Here is a 20432-nt window from a genome sequence, read left to right on the forward strand (position 1 = left end):
AAGAGGGGCTGGGAACGTACTGGTCTTACCTGGAAGACATGGACGCTCACCCCCTAAAGGTCAGAGACCTCCTATGGGCCCCACGCAAAACGATCCCGAAACACTTAAAATCACACCCGACCCTGGGAGTCCTCTGGGACATCTGGAAAGAAGGCCCCAGTACCGCCCACCTTACTACATGGCCCTCTCCAATGCCCTCTCTTTGGGGTCACCCTATCAACTTAGGAGGGCAGGGGTTCAGGAACTCTCAGACTTGGTCAGATAAGGGCCTGGAGTGGGCAGGGCAGATGTTCAGAGAAGGCGAATTTCTGCCTTATGAGGACTTGAAAGCTGCCCTCGGACAGGGATCACTCTCCATCTTCGAGTACCTCCGCCTGAAGGGCATCCTTTGCGCCAAAGCATGGGGCCCAAACCTGAGTAGGCAGTTGACCCCTTTTGAGAAGCTGCTAGACTCTGCGACGTCCAGGAAGGGGGCAGTGTCCAGTGTGTATAAACTACTGAATACCTACAACCTCAAAGGAAGAAGGAGCTTCCGCCGGTTCTGGAACGACCTGGCGGGCGAGGAGATCTCCGAGGACGCCTGGGCCAAAATATTTAAGATAGCATTCCATGGAAACCTATTCACCTCGGACATGGAGCATAACTTTAAGATAATACAGGGGTGGCACAGAGACCCGGCAAAACTGTCCAAAATGTTCTCCGGGGTGTCCCCGAGGTGCCCAGAGGTTGCGGTCAGACGGGATCTAGAAGCCACATGTGGTGGCACTGCCCGAAAGTTCAGTCCTACTGGGAGTCGGTGAGGGGCTGGATAGAGGAAGTAACGGAGGATAGTCTGCCGCTAAACCCCTTAACGATGTTGCTGGGCCTCCCCCCGGAGGACACGGAGCTCCACCGATACCCAAGGATGTGGGAAACCATGCTGAGAGCAGGCTGGGTAGCCCTGGCCCAAAAATGGAAGAGTCCCGAACCCCCATCCAAGGAGGACTGGCTGAAAAAAGTAAAAAACATGTTCTTGATGGACAAATTAACCGCCAGAGTGAATAATGACACCAGCTCATTCCTTACAGACTGGTACGGGGTGCAGCAGTCCTGGGGATGGGATGTCCACTGAACTTAAGGGAACGTGCTTCTCCCGAAAAGAATGTGTCTAGCCCAGCAAGACAGAACAATACGGACTCGGTCCCCACGTCCTGGGGTACGGAGGCATAAAGCCAACCAAAGACGCGGTCACAAATCGCATCGACCTCGAGGCTCAAGAGTCGGAGCCACACAGGGAATCTCCCAAAGACAAATAACCGGAATGGACACGGGGGGGAGGGGTTCGGGGGGGGCTACTAAGGGAGGGGGGGGAGGGGTCATTCAGTTCTTTCTTTGTTGTTTGTCACATAAAAAATGCAAATAAAAACTAAAGTTTAAAAAAAAAAAAAGAAAGAGGGGAGTCAGACTCGCCACAGTTCTAAACATGTCGGGCAGGCAGGCCCATATTTTGTGCTTCATACCCAGTTGCAGGGCAGCAGAGAGGAATAGTTTCAGGGCTGGGGGCTATTGCGAACCAATGGCAGTTTTGAAAAAGTATCTGTATATTCTCGATGGTGGTTTGTTGATAATTGGCACAATCTGGGTAGTCACATGGCAGATGAAGTTAATCATATATATATATATATATATATATATATATATATATATATATATAATTAACTTCAGTAAACAATTGATCGTTTGTGGCTTGACAAAGTGGTGGCATATGGGAGGCGAAGGCGTATGAGAGGCGTAAGACGAAGGCATTTGGGAGGCAAAGGCGAGGCGTATGGGAGGTGAATGGACCTGAGAGGCAAAGGTGAAGGCAGGTAGCATTCCAGAAGTTTCCAAATTGTTGCTATATAAAGAGGAGCAACTTGCATTTCTGTCACTCTTACAAATAGTGCTAAAGTGTTATTTCATGAGTGGCTGTGTGAACAAGCCATCCTTACTGCTAAAAATTATTCTGTCAATGAAATCAGTAATCAGGTTCAGGATATGCTTCCGGGCACAGTTACTGAGTACAACTCAATCAATATGGTGGTAGATACTGAAAGTCATAAACTAGCCAACAGAATTCCTCAACTCACTGAACCCCCCGGGAATGGCACCACATCACCTTCGATTGAAAGTTGGGTCACCCAGCGTGCTGCTTCGCAACCTCGACCCACCTTGACTGTATAATGGCACAAGGCTGTGCGTCAAGAAATTGCTGCCCAACATAATTAAAGCGACAGTGTTGACCAGGAAGGGAAAAGGAGGAGAAATATTCATCCCCCTCATTCCGACAGACAAGCCGTTCAATCCCAAGCACCTACAGTTCCCTGTCAGGCTGGCATTCGATATCACGATCAATAAGGCACAGAGCCAGTCAATCAAGTGCACTGGCACCAACTTGTAATCTCCATGTTTCTTCCAAGGGCAGTTATATGTTGTGTGTTCTAGAGTGGGTTCCCCGAATCAGTTGTATACCATTGCTCGAACTGTCAAAACAAAAAATGTTCTTCATAAACAAGCCTTACAATGAACATGTATTTTGGGAATATTAAACTTTAGGTCCATAGTTTTTGGCACCGTTGGTATCATGTCACCCATCATGCTGCTTAGGAACATCCATGTTGTTCTCACGTACAGTTATAAGTTTCAAAATGTGTTTTTAAGAAGAACAAAACATTGTGTTGTGTAGTCTTTATAAGAAAACATTTTTAAAATTTAAAAAAAATCAAAAAATATGGTGAATCTTTCTTTTCACCTTTCTTATGGAACCTTTCCAAAAAGCATACAGTTACAATAAGGGATTTCTAAAGGGATCTCGACTTCCTCTCTTGCATGTACAGGTTATGTGTGGTTTTGACTGTCATGAAATATGTCAAACTGTTGTCTATAAAAAAGATGGTATCTTGCAGTTAAACAAATCACCTTGTACTAATACTAACCCATGGCACATATTTTGCAGTGTCGCTGTCTGTTGAATAATTGTCAGAATGAATGTCTTTTATATTTGTATAGGATTTTTTGAATTTTGCATGCTATAATCTACTGATAATAAAATGCTTTGTTTACTAATGCTGATGACATGTTGAGTATCTAGCTAGGACCATGTGCAATCCCAAATCGTGTTAGTGTGAAAGGGAGGTGCAACCACTTTCCTCATATATATATTGTGTTATTAATTCCTTCCTTCCTAAAAACCTGTCCGCCAAAGACAACAAATTGGGAAGTACCAATATTTATATAGTCTGCTAGGGAAAATCCAGCACCAGAGCAATTAAGCAGGCTAAAAGGCAAATATTTAGAGAGAAATGTATCAAAGGCTGCATTTTGGAACAACTGAAAAATTAAAAGCTCCACATTGATTATCTAGTTGTCACTTTAAACCATTTCATTACTGACATTGAGTGATATTGACTCAGGAAACCTCGAATCTGTGCAGTCATTTTAAGCTTCGTTAATTCAAGTCTGCTTGCAAGTCTGTTTAGTCAAATTATCTTCTTGGCCTCTGGTATGCTATTCTTTGCAACTTTTAAAATCAAGTACACTTCATTCACTCTCAAAAGGATGGGTGCCACACCCCTGTTCTTCAATACAGTAGCAACAGCATGGACAATACTTCTTAGGCCTGGCTTGCGGCAGAGAGGCATATTTCACATGTGAGAGCCTTGGAAGTATTAGCCACGTGCCTCTGTCTTACATTTATTAGAAAAAGGGCCTCCTGGTTATTGCCCTGTTCTACCCAGGAAGGTTAATATTAGATACATACGAATGAGCAGGGTCACAAAACCTGAAACATACACTTCAGTCTCTTGACATATCGAAGACTAGTTATTTTAACTTCTTCAGATGAATTTAATAAACAACATAAATGACATTCAGCTTGACTTACAACATACTTTCAGGGTACTCGTTAATTCACATAAAGTATCTACAAATGATACATTAAATGCATTTGTTGCCTTTCAATACAGAAATAATACCCGTTCTAACGCCCGAGATACACTTTGACACATGCGTCCAATTCTCGGCAGAACCCACATGATTCTCCCATCTTAATCTATCCCGTCCGGATGAAGGCCTATACAACAGCAGCTACATAATACAGCTCAAGAAGGCCGAAACACAGTTGCGTTGACATTTTACTCCAGTGTTTGATATATACGCTGTTGATGAATTGTGTAACTAAGCACATTTTGATTCTGTGTGTACATTTGTCCCCATGTTACCCTTCAAGGGTTGAAGGGTTTGTATATGTTTTGTATTGTTAACCAAGGCATTTACCTTGGATAAGCACTCATGTATCATTTGTAGATACTTTATGTGAATTAACGAGTATCATGAAAGTATGTTGTAAGTCAAGTTGAATGTCATTTATGTTGCTTATTAAATTCACCTGAAGAAGTTAAACTAACTAGTTTTCGATATGTCAAGAGACTGAACTGTATGTTTCGGGTTTTGTGACCCTGCTCTGTCTTACATCTGCCATAAGGCCTTGGGCATAACAGATAATTTCCCAAGGATATATTTAACTATAGATTTGAGACTTAATTTATTTTGCACAAAACACGACTGTGTCCGTTTTTCCAATCTAAAGAATTCTGAGACAAGGAAAAGATAAAATAGTTTACTCATGTTAAAAAGATGGCCGTATTCACACCAAATTGACTGTCTGAATGCCATCATGCATACATTCTTCTGCAATAGTGTGTCAGGGTAATGTTACAAATTAGGTGGACGTAATCTTCCTAGTCAAAAGATATCATAGTCGCAGAGTTTACATCACTGTTGGACCTCCTCTCTAGCAGGCTGAGTGTCTCCCGTGTGTAATTTCTGATGTCTGATCAAATTGTCATTGCGATTGTAGCTTTTGTCACATTGAGGACACTGATATGGCTTCACTTTGCTATGCGTCGCCTGGTGTCGGATAAGACTTGCCATCTGACTGAATCCTTTAGGGCATTTTAGGCAAACATATGGCCTGTGAATAATATGCATTTTTTCATGATTCCTCAAATTTCTTCTTTGATCAATTATCTGCATGTAGTCTGCACTTGTGTAAGACCTCTTTTTCTGTGTGTTGAAGTCTTCATTGCGTGAGCTTGATGCCAGATTTTGGAAAAGACCTATGTTGCAGATGCTCTGTTTGGCTACTGTATTTTCATATGGTTTTTCATTCTGTGGACATACAGCTCGATTTGATTTCCTTGTGTTGCTCCCAGATTCTTTTAACGTTGCTTGATGTAAATTTGAATATGTCTCATCCACGAAACTATTGTCACACACAGTCGCTTGTTCTTCTCCAGAATGTAAACCTGGACAAAAAATATTGCTTGCATTGATTATTTTATGAGAGAACCAGGACCCCTTTATGTTTCCTTTTCCTAATGGAGCTTTGCACAGTGGTGGTCTTCTGGTATATTTCCTTTTCCTTCTCATTACACCATCACCTGTTGGATTAAATGAAAGGTAAATCTTTTTGGCATGCAAGAAAAAAGATGGCACATGCAGTATTCATAATTCACGCTATCAATTCATAGGCCCGGCTTTCTGTTTACCGCAAATGAAAGAAAAAAAGGTTTAGTTACTTACCTATGACTGTAATTCAACAGCGTTGGTATCTTCAATAGATTCACATGCTAGAACAAGTCCCTGGGACTCCGCGACAAACAGATGAATGCACAGCAGTAACAAAAAGACTTTAATGTTCATCTTATTTACCTAATTGCGTATCTGTGTTCCCTTTTGCCCATTAATCAATGATGGAGAGAGATTGAGGCTCCACCCTGGGAAGTCATGTTAGATTCGGACATAAGCAATCGTAGTACGTGACATATATACTCCCTCATGGGGAGGCGGGAGGGTTGCATGTGAATATATGAAAGATAAACAACGCACGAGCCCCACAGTTATAGATGGGGAAATACACTTTTTCCAACATTCATAGATTTACATGCAAGAATAGGATACAGGGCAGCAAAACCCATGGCATGGTAGAAATGGCTATACTCACATTAGGCAAACAAATACCTTAGGCACCAACTGGCCCACTGTTGTGTCAGCTCTACTGTCAATGTACACTCAACATTACCTGGTGAATGTGTCTGGAGATGTCCAGGCGACCACCTTAGAAATGTCCATCAGAGACAGCAGCAGGAACAGCTGTACCTTTGGTCACAGTCTATGTGGAGTGAGCCGTACCTCACTCAATAACAACTTTCCCTAGTGTATTTTGAAGCAACCTGACGCTGGGAAAAAACCAGCATGCCAATCCTTGTTTAAAAGATGGCTCAATCCATTGAGGGGCCAGCAAAAGTGACAGAAGGTTCGACTACTCTATGATATTATCTTGTCCAGATGATAACGAGAGCTCAGCGCACATCCAGAGAATGTAATGCCCTTTCGGCAGTGTAAGGATTGCTGAAGAAGGTTCTAAGAGTGAGCAAATGAGACAGGGCCACTAGTGAGAGTGTCTTAGAGAGAAAGCCTGGATGTGGGGGGGGGGGAAGGACGGCTGTGTCCTGAAAAATCTAGTGTGGGAGACTTCAGGAGAGACACACTGCAACTCTCCTAGTCTGCAGGTAGATATGATGGCAACTAGAAGGCAACTTTTTCCAAGAGACCCATTGAAGGTCAACTCTACACATGGACTCAAAGGGAGCCTTCATTAGCTTATACAAGAAAGAAAAGAGTAGCCACAGGTTCTGACAGGAAGCATCCAGAATCTGCGGAAAGAATGTAATAGGAAATGACTTTTAGCTGAAAGATAGAGTGGAGACAGTGAAATATTTAGTGTGAGAGAGGGCGAGAAAGAGAGAGGGAGAGAGGGAGAGAGAGAGAGAGAGTGAGAGAGTGAGAGAGTGAGAGAGTGAGAGAGTGAGAAAGTGAGAGAGTGAGAGAGAGAGAGAGAGAGAGAGAGAGAGAGAGAGAGAGAGAGAGAGAGAGAGAGAGAGAGAGAGAGAGAGAGACAGCCCTGCGGCCCAGGTGTACCAGGCTAGGCAAGACATTCTGAGGACGTAGGTTAAATGAGTGGAGTGCATGATTGTGGAAGGAGGAGCAATAACGGTTACATTTTTCAGAATAAACCATGAACATCTTAGGTGCTCTAGCATTCCATAGGGCGTCCAATCATTTGAGAGTCCTAGGTGCCCAAATCGCTTCCTCACAGGTTCCAGGCCATCAATACAAGAGACTTGGCGGTTGTGGTGTAAGAACTGCCCCAAGGCTCATGGAAATTATATGTGGGTGAATCCGGAGTGTGATCGGAGGGTAGTTGGATTAAGACAGCAAGGTTGGAGACAGGACCTGGCGAGCCCAGGCTAGGACGATCAGCATCTTGCAGGGTGTCCCATGATTCCTCATGAGGAATCAAAAGAAAGGAAATCAACGTTCCTTGCCTGACCATACTAATGGATGGTGGGGTCATTAAGGTGGGGGTGGGTCCACCACAAACTACACAATGCCGCACCAAGGACAGCATTTGTCCTCTTGCTCTCATCTGTCTTCCCCCCCACTCCCTCCTTATTCCATGGTGCTCTCTATCTCGCCTATCTTCTCTAACTGCTTCTCCATTAACTATCCTGCTCTCCTCACTAAATCTGGTAGGAAAAAAGTTTAAAAAGAACATCCTGGTCTCCAACCCAGGCCTCCCTATCGCGGACACCTACACTAGTGCCTCCTCCAAGGAAACTTATCGACATCCTCTTCTTCGTGCCTTCTCCTGACCTAAGGACCCTTCATATGGTCTCTGTGCTCTCTCCTTTCTCCTCTTCTCCCATTAATGGTGGCACCTTTTGGGATGTCCTCTTGGCCCCCTTCCACTCCTCTAAGGCCATCATTAATGTCGACGCTAATGGGACCGTCTTGGTCCAAGGCCCTCAGGCCAAACTCCACCTCTTTGATAGAAGTTTCCCGCGCCTCATAAACTTCCTTTCCTCTCCTGCTATCCCCTCTCCTCTGTCCTCGGCTACCTTGCCTCCACCCTCCCACCCTGCCCCCTCTCGGGCTCCTTCTTCACCTCCACAGGGCGTACCTCTGATCTGTACCCCTCCCCGGAAGTCCTTCAAAGATGGCAACCTTCTCCACATTGCCACTCTTAACACTCGCTCTGCCGTCAAACATTCCTCTGATATCTGTCACCAGCTTTGACACACTCTTACCTGACGGTTACAAGATCCTGTCCGTGCCCAGGCCCAACCGTGCTGGGGGGGGTGGCCCTTATCTTCCCTGAGTGGACTCCTGCCACTGTCACTCCTACGCAGACCTACTCCTCTTTTTGAATGCCTTGTCTGCCGACTCCCTCTCTCTCCTAGCCAGTCCCTTACCGTGGCTACTATCTATCGGCCACCTGGTCAAATTTCCTCCTTCCTCTCCGAGTGGGCGGACCTCTCGTCCTCACTCCTGTCCTCAACCACTCAACTCCTCTTTCTTGGTGACTTCAACATCCACCTGGATGCCTCCTGTCCTCCCTCTGGACTCTTTCACGACCTCTGCGACTCTCTCTCACTCTCTATTCTCCCGTCTGAGCCGACTCACTCTGCAGGGCACACTCTTCATGCTCTGATCTCTTCTGACCTTCCCCTCCCTCTCTCCACTCCGCTCTCCTGGAGTGATCACTTTCTCCTATCCTCCCACCTCACCTTCCCTACCCCATGGCAAAGCCACCCTCATCACGGCCACCCTCCTTCTCAGTCATCCGACCCATGAAGTGCTTGTCAGTTGAGGCTTTCGCTGCCATCTTCTCGCCCCCCCACCTCCTTCGGCTGACTCCCACCCTGACACAGCCCTCTCCACTCTTCACTCTGCATTATCTGATACTCTTGATATCCTTGTCCCTATCAAGAGAATCCGCCTGAAGCCCAAAGCCAAATATAACTCATGGTATGACTCAGATCTCGTCACCCTTAAACGCAAGTGAAGGGTGGCAGAGAGGAAATGGCGTGCTTCATGTTCATCCGCTGACAAACTGGCTTGCCGCCTGCTCCAAAGGCAATACCGGCTCTCCGTTCTCACCAAGAAGAGAGCCCTAATCCAAGCCCGCATCTCTGTGGCATCTAACAATTCGGCCGAACTCTTTAAAATCTGCAAGGAGCTAGCAAACCCTGCGGCAGTCTCTACCTCTCCTGTCCCCTCCCAGGCCCTCTGCACGGCACTGGCCTCTCACTTCATCTCAAAAACTCAGGACATCCTGTCCTCACTCTCCTCCTATCACCTCTCCCCCTCTATTCCTTGCTCCTCCTCTGGCCCTTCTGCAGGCACCCCTCCTCCCCCCTTCTCTGCCTTTTCCCCTTTTTTCTCCTGACGAGGTTTTAGACAAGTCCAATCTATGAAAGTATTGTCAAAACAGGTCCACCCCTGTTCCTCCAAAACTATCAAGGACCACATTGACTCATTGGCTCCTGCCCTGGCAGACTTCTGCAATCACTCCTTCGCCTCTGGAGTCTTCCCATCCTCCCTCAAGCACTCCCTTGTGCACCCCTTCTTAAGAAACCCTCTTCCGACCCCTCCTGCCTGGCTAACTATCGCCCAATCTCGATCACTCCAGTTTCTTCCAGGGCAAGCTCCTGGAGAAACTGGCCCTCTCCCAGCTTAATCTCCATGCTGAATCTGTTGGTAGTCTTCATGACAATCAGTCTAGCTTCAGAGCTGCCAGAAGCACGGAAACTGCTCTCCTGAACATCCGTGAGGACCTGCTCTCGAACCTTGACTCTAACACCCCATGTGTTCTCAATTTTGCTTGATCTCTCTTCTGCCTTTGATACTGTCAACCACACCATCCTGCTCAACCGTCTCTGTGATAACCTGGGAATCACTGGTCAGGCTCTGGCGTGGCTGACCTCTTTCCTCTCCAATCGACCCTCCCAGGTCCAACTGGGGTCCTTCTCTCCGACATCTTTTTCTCTACCTGTGGTGTCCCCCAGGGATCTAACCTCTCTCCCTGGCTTTTCAACCAGTATCTGGCACTTCTTGCCCACCGCATCACCGCTCTCTGTCCCAACTTTCAGTGCTATGCGGATGATACCCAGCTCATTTTCAGGCTACCCTCGGCCTCCTCTTCCCCTTCCCTCATCTCCGACTGTCTTTCTGCTATCCCTGAATGGTGTTCCGTCAACGACCTCTGCCTAATTGCCAGTAAGACCGAGATTCTACTCATCGGCACACCCACTCCCTCCTTCCCTGCAGCCCTCTGGCCGGCCTCTCTTGGCCCTCTTCCTGCTCCTACCTGCAAGGCAAAAAACCTCAGGGTCATCTTCGACTCCACACTCTCCTTCTCTCCTCACATCTCTGACGTCTCTAAGAAGTCACACTACCAGCTACACCTCCTCAGAGGTATCCTTCCTTTCCTCTCCTTCCCCCAGAAGCTCACTGTCTCCAGAGCCCTGGTTCTCTCGAAGCTGGACTACTGTAACAGCCTCATCTAAATCTGCCTGCATATACTGTCCGCCCTTTGCAACTCATCCAGAACAGGACTGCGAGACTTGTCCTTGGCCTCAATCCCAGGGACCGTATCTCTCCAGGACTGAAATAACTACACTGTCTCCCAGTGGCTGCGAGGATTAAGTTCAAAACCCTCTGCATTGTCCACAAGGCATTCTGGGGCCTTGGGCCAAAATGCCTCCGACTCTCTCTTAAATATCTTCCTTCTCGAGCTCTTCGCTCATCCGCCTCCAACTCCCTCAGGGTCAGCCACTTCTCCAAGCAACGAGTTGGGGGTAGATCTCTCTCCGCAGCAGGGGCCTCCCTCTGGAACAGCCTTCCTGCCTCCCTGAAACTTGAGGAGAACCATCTCCGGTTCCGGAAACACCTCAAAACCTTCCTCTTCGCCTCCACCTTCTCTCCCACTCTCCCCTGCTAAACTCACTGAACCTGCACTGAATCTGCAACTGGGCCACTCACCGATCTCGGTCCTTGGCCCAGCCACTCTTCCTTGCACTGCCTCCCTGGCAACCCCTGCACTGCGGGACTGTCTCTGTATCCCTACAATCCCTCCTCCCTGCACTTACCTTGCACTTGCCACCAGCTGGCCCTTATTTATTTATCTTGTATTCTACTAACCCTGTACTGCACTTTCCCCTCTCCCTTTCCCCTTGCACTTTTCCCTTCCCTTTTACCCTTGCACTTGAGCGATCTGAATGACACCTGGCCTAGTAGGATCGTTGTCTGTCTCCCCTTGTTCCCCCCCTTCCTCCTCGCGCCTTGAAACACTTGTGTATAGGCGCGTTACAAATGCCATATCATATCATATCATATCCCACCATGCACCAACAGAAGGCACAGGTTTGTCACAGATTTGTGCCAAAGCCCTCTGTCCCTTTCAGGGAACATAGAATGACCAATGATCCTGCAGAGCCAGCGGTGCCTGCATGTTAGGCTCCCCTTGTGCAGATGAAGAAATCCTATTAAAAAACTACAGGGGGAAACAGCAGGACCGGAAGTAGGATTGGAAAATCCAGCAGTCAACCATTCTGTCACTATCAAACAAGCTTGCTTTGGATATAATAGCATCCATAACAACACATAAAACATAACAATGATATATAAAAAAAAATGATAACCATTTTAAAACATGTGCATCCAGATACAGTAACATGACTGGTCCCTAAAATGTGATTAAGGCATGCATATCAACCTCCCGGCATGTGATCGCTTTCCTATCATATGCCACTATACAGTATAGGTCCAACTGCTTATTCAGATGCAGTAGGTAAATCCCTACTATTCTACTATAGAGCTGTATAGCGAATTCTCCTTCTCCTGGCCCTGCTTCATCCTCCTCACTCTTGGCTTCAGACTTTGTGACTTATTTCTTATCAAAAACGTCTCTTCTCCGCTCGTCAATCTCCCCCTCCCTACTTTCCCCCCTCTTCCCCTGACTGTGCTAGTCCATCTTCCTCTGTTATGCCCTCCTCCTCCTCTGTACTTACCGATTTGGATATTTCCTCAGCTCTGGTCAAAGCCCATCCTACTTCTTCCCCTGATGATCCTCTCCCCTCTTCCCTTATTCTACCTGTTTTTTCTCCTTTTTTCCCTTTCTTACAGCCCTGTTTAACTTCTCTCTCTCTCTCCCTCTCTTTTGCTCCCTTTCCTTCTTTATTCAAACACACCTCCATTCTCCCAATTTTGAAAAAACCTTTGCTTGATCCTTCTTCTCCTGCTAATATTCGTCCCATCTCCCTTTGCTATCCAACCCTCTAGAAGGTATTGTGTTTCAGGTTTCGTCTTTTGCTAATGCACAATCTCTTCCATCTCTTTTTGAGTCTGGTTTTTGGGATTGTCACTCTACAGAATCTGCTCTTCTGTCAGTCACTAACTCACTCCTCTCTTCACACTACTCCAAACTGTCGTCTGATCTTGTTCTATAAGACTTGTCGGCTGCTTTTGACGCATTGGACCATTCTAGTCTCCTTTCATCGCTTGTTGATTTTGGTTTTTGGGACTATGTTCTTAATTGGTTTCACTCTTACCTTTTAGGCCGCACCTTCTCATTCTCCTGGTCTGGTCATTTTTCTCTCATCCTTCCCCTCTCTCATGGGGTTCCACAAGGCTCACTCGTTGGTCCCCTCCTCTTTTCCCTCTATACTTTTCCTATTGGGTCTGTCATTTCTTCTTTTGGGTTCTCTTATCATTAATATGCCAATGATTCTCAAATCCTTCTGTCCTTGTCATGCCCTTGGGTAGGTGGCGCGTTTGGGATCGATGGAAAGGACGCCTCCATTGATGTTCCCATCACGTTTTTGCCTACGTTGTTGTTTGCCGGTCTAGTTCTTCTGATACGTGCCTGCCGCCGGAAGTATATCTGCTTCTTCCGGACGGCAGACGCGCTGCAACTTCCTAGGTTTCTCCTGTGTTGTAAAGCTCATTGTCATTTCTCTATAGCGGTGTTCCGCTCGCTTACCCTATTGATCCTCTGCCTGGTTCTTGTTTCCTTTCCTTCTTTTTCCGCTTCGTCGGTACGCTCCGTACCTAGCTCCTCCCTCCTCTAGGCTTCCTCCCGTCTGTGGAGCTCTACCGTCTGCTCTCTTTGCTACCCTTTCTTTATTACTGTTTTACTGGTATTCGTCCTTCGTCTTGTCTCGGTAACTCTCCTTAGTGTGCTTCTTTTTCTACTCCTTGATTGCAGTGGCTCACCTGATTCCATTTCCTGTGTCCTCTCAACTCCTCCGCATTGCCATCAGTTCCATTCTGTCGATACTTCAGCCCTCCACTGTATAGCCATCAACTCCATTCTGAACATACTTCTGCCTTCTACCAACTTTACAACTACCTGGGTTTTTTTGTGTCTTTGGCTTTTTCCCCACTACCAGGCGGTCTTGGAAGGATAGGCCACAGTTTCACTGTCTCTAGTGGCCACTGTGGCGTCCTCCCGTGGCCGACCCTATCTACATTAAAAAAAGGAGAAGCCGAGTCCGAGAGGAAGAAAGAAACCGGATCCCAAGGGGAAATCTAAAGGTGAGGAGGAAGGGGAGGAAAGGGAGACGAGTCCTCATTCGAGGAAGAGGACATTTAGGACCCGTGTGACAGTCCTTCTCCTCCTTTACTCATTCTATACACACCTCTTTGTCTGCCTGTTTCCTCGCAATACAAACATGTCACTACTTGCACCTTAACCCCACTAAAACAGAGGTTCTTTTCTTTCCTGCTGACACTCTCCCTCCTCCACTCTTTCCTCTTTCGATCTCATTTCCTCCTTCTACTATGCCCAACTCTTCCTGTGCCCATAACTTAGGTGTCATTTTTGATCCTTCATTTTCCTTTTCCACTCATATCCCTTGTCTCTCGTTCTTGTCGCCATCAATATTCAACATCCGCAAATCCTGTCGGTTTTTCACTCTCTACGCTTCTTAACCTTTTATTTCCTCACTTGTTTTTTTCTCTGCTCTACCCTTCTGTTTGGTTTTCCTTCTTCTCATCTTGGCCCCCTTTGATCAGTCTTCTGTTTGCGCGCTTAGTTTAGTTTATCCTCATAATTTCATTTTCTCTGCTCTGCTTTCTTTACATTGGCTGTTTCTTTAATCTCATCTCCGCTTTAACTTCCTCTGTCTGGTTTCTAAATGCCTCAATGGGCTTGTTTCTTCCCATCTTTCCTTCGTGATCTCTTTCTATTCTCCTTCATGTGTTTTACACTCACAATATATTTTTCTATTAACTGTTCTTCGCCCTCCTGCCCCCTTTCTCATTTTTGTTCTTTTACTTTGCTGGCCCCTAAATATTGGAATTCCCTTCCCTTCTCTATGCGTTCTATATCAGCCTTTCTTCTCTTTAAAATTCGACTCAAGGCTTTTCTTCTTTCTCATTGATCTGTCTCATACCTTTTGTAGTTTTTATTGCTTTGTTCTTGTAGCATTTTCTGCTTTGTTTTGTGAACGCTTAGGCATTATGCGCTATAGAAATAAAAAAAGAATACAAAAAGTCCTCCTCTGGAATGAACCACTGTCACCTTACGACCGTAAACCAGAAGAAAGTGGACAATATCCTGAACCATCACGTGGTGCAAGAAAACTAATCCCAGAGATGCCTATATCTTGTGTCACAGACGGCCGCAAGAACACACCGATTCTCAAAGCCAGTTCAAGGGTTTGTATTGTTTTTGTAGTCAAGGTGCACTCTATCGTCTGTCTCTCGCTATCTTGCTTAGAGACAACATTCCTTACGCAACCCAGGAATCCTTCAACCCAAAGATGGTTGCTAGAGGTCGGTAACCCCTACTATCTAAAATCCTGTCTGGCTGGCTAATGGCCTGATGGCAAAACACCTTATCTACCGAAGACTCTCTCAGGGAACAATCTGATGGTCCCTGCTCCAAAGTCCCCAATGTGATATAGGTTATGGATTTGTGCCTCTCAGACACCAAGGCCCCAATTAGTCTTATCCTTACACACCCAACGTTTCCTCTCCTTATGTCTAGCTGTCCATCTCCCTTACCTCCTCCTACTCTTCTCCCTCCTACTCCTCCCACTGTCTCTCTTACATCTCCCTGGTAGGAACCCCTCTGTCCCTCTCTCTATTATCTACCTCCACCCTCCGGGATTACTCACTGCTACTCTACCCTTGCCTCCTCCTCCTCCTCTCCTCCTTACTACTACTACTATTTACCACACTACTACTTCCCTCTTCACACTAATACCACTAGTACTCCCATCTTTAAACTATAACTACCCTCCTCTCTGCACTACTACTACTCCCCTCACCACACTACTACACTTTCCACAATACTACCTTCCCCTCTTTACACTACTGCTACTATTCCCTACAACCACACCTTCTCCCTCAGTCACACTTCTTTTACTTCCCCAGTTCACTTTTCTTTCACTTCCTAATCTCCCTCTATCAATCTCACTCACACTCCTGTTGTGCACACTCAAACCTAGGTACCTCCCTCTCCCACTTACCAGTACCTCACCTGGCACACTCTTTCAACAATTCTCCACGATACTCTGCTCCATCCTTCCTCCACCTGGTCTTGTGTTTCTACTGCTTGTCCCTTGACCTCACTCGAACAACCCAAACCTTTCTGCTGCCTGTGCCCCCGTTAATCCACCACCATCCCTGTTCATTGGCTCCATTGGCTTCCACCCTCTCCTGGTCCAACTGGTATCCCGTGCTTTTTGCAGGCGAGGTGTTACAAAAGGGGTTGTAAGCCCCAATGCTTCTTTGTACATGGGACCGTTGGTCTCCAGCAATGGTGGCCCGCAACAATCAATGCTCCAGTTCAAGTGAGGACTTTTTGGCTGCTCTAGATATGATATGATAGGTTATTTATAACGCGCTTTATACCCATAGGTTTCTATGCGCGGCCTCAGGGATCGAACCTGTGTTGCTCCGTGTCGTGTTGCTTCCAAGGCGAGCACGTTGCGCCTGAGCTATACTCCTGAGACGAATGGATGCTGGATTGGTGATGCCGGGACTGGTGAGGGAGCCGCCCTGCGCCCCTGCAGGAGAGCATAATGTCATTTATCATGCGAGTCCCACAGGGTGATCTGTTCTTTGACTGAGGCTATTGTGCCTTGCTGTCTCAGAGCAAAGGGATGCGGTTGGAGCGGTCCACGCTCTAACTTGCTCTGATCTTCACGCTGAGGCAGTTTGCATAGCAGCTTTGTTTCTTCCATGCTGCGATTCATTCTGCCTCTTGTTCACTTGGTCTTGTCTCTCTCCAGTGGCTCGTCCACTTTCCCATTAAAGCTGGGATATTGGAGGTCCTACCAGACAAAGCGAAAGACACTAACCAAAAGGGTGCTGTGCAGGCATGGTGTGATCGATAGCGGAAATTCTGTCATGCAAACTGGCACATGGGGAGGGGGCAAAAACTGGGGCCCTCCAAAATCTGACACTCCACCGCTGGGGTAGGACTGGCTCTGGCGTAAACCCTTGTAAGCCTCCCACCGCAGGCTGAGAGGGCTGCCCATACCCAACTGACATGGACAGATCTCTGTCCCTGTCACACCTGGCCATTTCAAAGCCTCAAATGGATGATCAACTTCCTGTGGGCATAATCGGGGATCCAGTTCCAGTTGGGAAGAGATCTACCTACAAGCGTAGATTACAGGTAATGTGGAACAGAGGACATCTGGTATTTATATAGTGCTTTACTCTTTGGCTTAAGTGCTATATAAATCCAATAAACATAACCATCTGACCTACGGCTCACCTGCAGGTATCCCATTGATCTGACACCACTGTCAATCTTAGAATCTGTTTTGCCTTGGCTGGGATGCTCAGGGGATTCTTAAACCAACTTAATGTTCCAAACTAGAACCCTTTTAATGTTTCTAAACCATGGGTTCCCCCAATGTACTCCTAGAGGCAGTGGAGTTCCTCCATTTTGTCTCTACACTGGGAATGTTCATCGGATCTCCAAATTTTGACCCAAGTGTTAGCTTCCTTAATTAGGAGTTATCCAAGGTACAATCGACATCTGCCTCATTATGTGCTAGAATGTTTGCTGTTGAACTCGGAACAAGCAGTAGTTTTGAGATTTTTTTTTCTCCAACAATGTCAAGCTGTCTTCCCACATCATTGTCCTAGACCTCTCTTCCATAAAGTGCGTGTGTGCGAGCTTTCACCAGGCTCGAACAATAAACCCTTTCTGTACAAAGAAATGATGGCACCATGTTGACTGTATTATCTTGCTCTGAATATTAGTCACCTGCGAGGCTCATTAAAAACTGTCAGCAAATCAGACCCTAAGGTAGTCAAACATCCTCACCAGCCCTAGTTGGATACTGTTAAGCACATAACGTAGTTTCCGTCTTCTTTATGCCACCAATATTATTCTGGTAGTGTTAGTTGATGGTCAGGCCAGAATTGGCAAAAATAACACAGCAATCTTTAAAGAGCCATCTCTGTTTTGGCCAAAAGTACCGCATCACTGGCAAACAAGAGCAAGGGATTGCAGCATATTTTTATTTTGAGAATATCAGATTTAGTGTTCTATAGGAATTAGTCCATCACATTTAAATAAAGGATTAGCAGTAAGGGAGCGAGGATACATGCCTGATGAACACTTCTGGGAACATTGAAGGAAACTCTTTGTTTCCCTGCTGGACCAAACATGACAAGTTTAATTGTCTTGATACAATGCTATTCTACAGTTTAGCAGGCTGGCTGGGATAACCAGTCTAGGGAGCAGTGCTCATAGTTTGCTCTTGGAAACCAGTCAGACAGAGTGCTCAAGTCAAGGAAGGTCAGGAACAGTCTTTCCCATCCTATCTTTGCAAGTGCATGATTACATTTAGTGTGAGTCACTGGTTGGCCACAATCTTTATACACTAGAATTCCAGATGTGAGGAGCAATGTTTCTGTTGCCAAGGCTATTAAACTAATCTGCATGATCATGGCAAATAGCTTGGCATGTGTATTGAACAGGAAAATGGGATGTAGCATTTGGGGGGCACATTTGGTGTCCTTCTTCAAGACTGATGTGATTACAGCCCTTTGCCATGATGGTGAAATCTCTTCCTAAATAGCAGAAACACGCTTTTGTCAGCATTAAGCCCAAAATAGTTGGCTCGAGTTTAACCATGTTGCAGGTATTTTCTCAGGCCCTAGCTCCTTTCCATTCCTGAGATTTAAGATGACCTTTGTTAATTAGCCTGTCCCAGTCCTGCAAGTTAACACCTTAACTAAGGGTACCCACCCAAGCTGGTGTTTCCATACCTTGATAAAGAGGGCTAAATCTTCTAACCAGCCTGCAGGATTGACCCCATTATCCGATCTCTCAGAGAAGCTGCAACCCCTCATAATAACAGGCCAAAAGCGTTTCTGGGCCTGTTGCGCATTTATAGAGGTTGTCACATATGCCATGCATAAAGGCTTGCTAGGTTGTGAGCATCAAGTGGTTTTGCCTCTTTCTCAAACCTAACCCTATTTTGGCCGGAGGCAGCTTTAATTGCATTGATTATCTGTGCTGTGATCTGTCTATAAGTTGCACATACCATGCCTTTCATTTCAGGTTGTCCCCTCCCAAACAATTTGGGAAAGTGACAGCTATTGAACACTTCTGACCCAGAGATGATGCGAGACCCCTATAGGCTCCCAAGATCCCATGTATACCAGTGCGGTTCTCTTAAATTATTTCAGTGCATAGGATTGCCACCCAAATCAATACCGAGTACCTTTCCCTAGGTTGTTGAACTCTCCACCTGACATTCCTCCCGGTCCCAACAATTTCCAATGCCTTGATTAGCTTATAGCCATCCTCTTTAACAGTCACAAATGGGGAATATTACCATTTCCATGCAAAATGAGGAAATCAGGATCCCTCTCGATCTTTTGCAAAACCTTTAAAATCATTAATTGTAAACCATGTCTTCAGATTAAGACAGATATAATAGATCAGGGTTTTGGCCATCATGGATGAAAATGTTTATGTAGCAAGTGAGTTGGAGAAAGGTCTATCATTCTTCGTTCTCATTCCTGTTTTAGATAAGATATCCCAAAGTCTGTGAGCCAACTTATCACTCTTTATGTAAGGCAGTTGTAATCCTCTTAACATTCAAGCCCTCTTTCTCCAACTGCATGTCTTTATCAATCCAAAGCCGGTTGCCTAATTTGGCATTAAAATCTACAATTAGAAGGATGCCAGCATTGAGATCTTAAATCATATGCAAGATATTCAGGGAGACATACCTGCAAGAGATACACCTAAACGTCGCTGAGTCTAAGAATCCTGAACGTGGTTGGGTGGGGGCTGCGGCATATGCTCCGTGCCAGGGCAAATGCAGAGTATCCATATTGGTAAACAAACGTTTCCCTTTCCAAATTCTGGACACGATCATGGACAAAGAGGGTCGATATGTTGCCATCAAGGGACAGATCCATCACCACACGGTTACCTTTCTCAACATCTATGCCCCTACAACTGATTACCCATCCTTCTTCACCCAAGCCTTTATCGCCTGTGCCTCTCTTCTGGGGAATTTGACATTTGTGGGGGGATCATAATTTAGCTATTGACCCTACATTAGACCGCCTTAGAACCGGCACAACTGGCCCGATAGGATTGAGGAAACAGACCACTCTAAGTACACTTCTATTGAACCTGGGTTTAAGGGATGTCTGGAGGCATATACATGGATCTCGCAGGGATTATACATACTACTCCCACAGCCAACTCAGCTACTCCAGGATCGATTATTGGTTCATCCCACACAACGCTATGTACATGGCAGATGACTGCTCCTTATAACCTATCACCATTTCGGCCCATGCTCCGGTGCGGCTCCGGATGACATTGCTAGACACTCCTTGCAAAACCATGTCATGGCGCCTTAACATGAGGGCACTAACACATACAGACTTTGTCGACTAACTAAGGAAAGACATGATGGGGTTCTGGGACACCAACATAAAACAATCATATGATACGCATGCGTGCTTGGATTCCTTTAGAGCATTCTTAAAGAGCCAACGCATATCGAGATGGTCACACAAGGTAAAACAATGGAAAGAAAAAGAAAGAAGTGCAACTCACCAGGGAACTGAATACACTGGAGAAGGCACACAAACGAAGGCCCGATAGGCAGACTCTGGTGCACATTCGAACTCTGCACTCCCAAATCCCGCAAATAACAACCACCAGAGTCTAAAAATCCTATTCGGGATGGTCCCAGGTCCTCGAGAACAACAGACCATTAAGTCTGATGGCGCTTGCCTTGAAACAGCGGCAAGCCGCCCAGACAATCACCTCTATTTGGGATAGGAACCGAAACCCCCTGGTGGGCGACGTTGCTATCAATGCCCAATTGGCTGAATACTATGTCGATTTGTACGCAACCCCGGAACACATTATGCACCATTCCACTTCCTGGGCTAACTGAGGCCCAAATAGTCAAATTAAGCAACCCAATATCGCCAGCAGACGTAGATCGAGCTATCCACTCCCTGTCACCTGTCAAAGCCGTGGGTCCGGACAGACTCCGATAGAT

At 46.1% G+C, this 20432-nt stretch overlaps 1 protein-coding gene across 1 annotated transcript in view; it reads right to left on the minus strand.

The window, feature by feature from the left end:
• Nucleotides 1–4621: 4621 nt before the first annotated feature.
• The window catches only part of LOC138510498 (zinc finger protein 436-like), a 254388-nt gene continuing 238577 nt past the window's right edge, over nucleotides 4622–20432 (minus strand). Inside the window, exon 10 of the mRNA XM_069626193.1 lies at nucleotides 4622–5459. Coding sequence (XP_069482294.1) covers nucleotides 4792–5459 — 668 coding nt within the window. The 3' untranslated portion in view covers nucleotides 4622–4791. The remainder of the gene's footprint in view (nucleotides 5460–20432) is intronic.

The sequence above is a fragment of the Ambystoma mexicanum genome, chromosome 6p (assembly GCF_040938575.1).
Source record: "Ambystoma mexicanum isolate Mex_15411 chromosome 6p, UKY_AmexF1_1, whole genome shotgun sequence".
NCBI lineage: Eukaryota > Metazoa > Chordata > Amphibia > Caudata > Ambystomatidae > Ambystoma > Ambystoma mexicanum.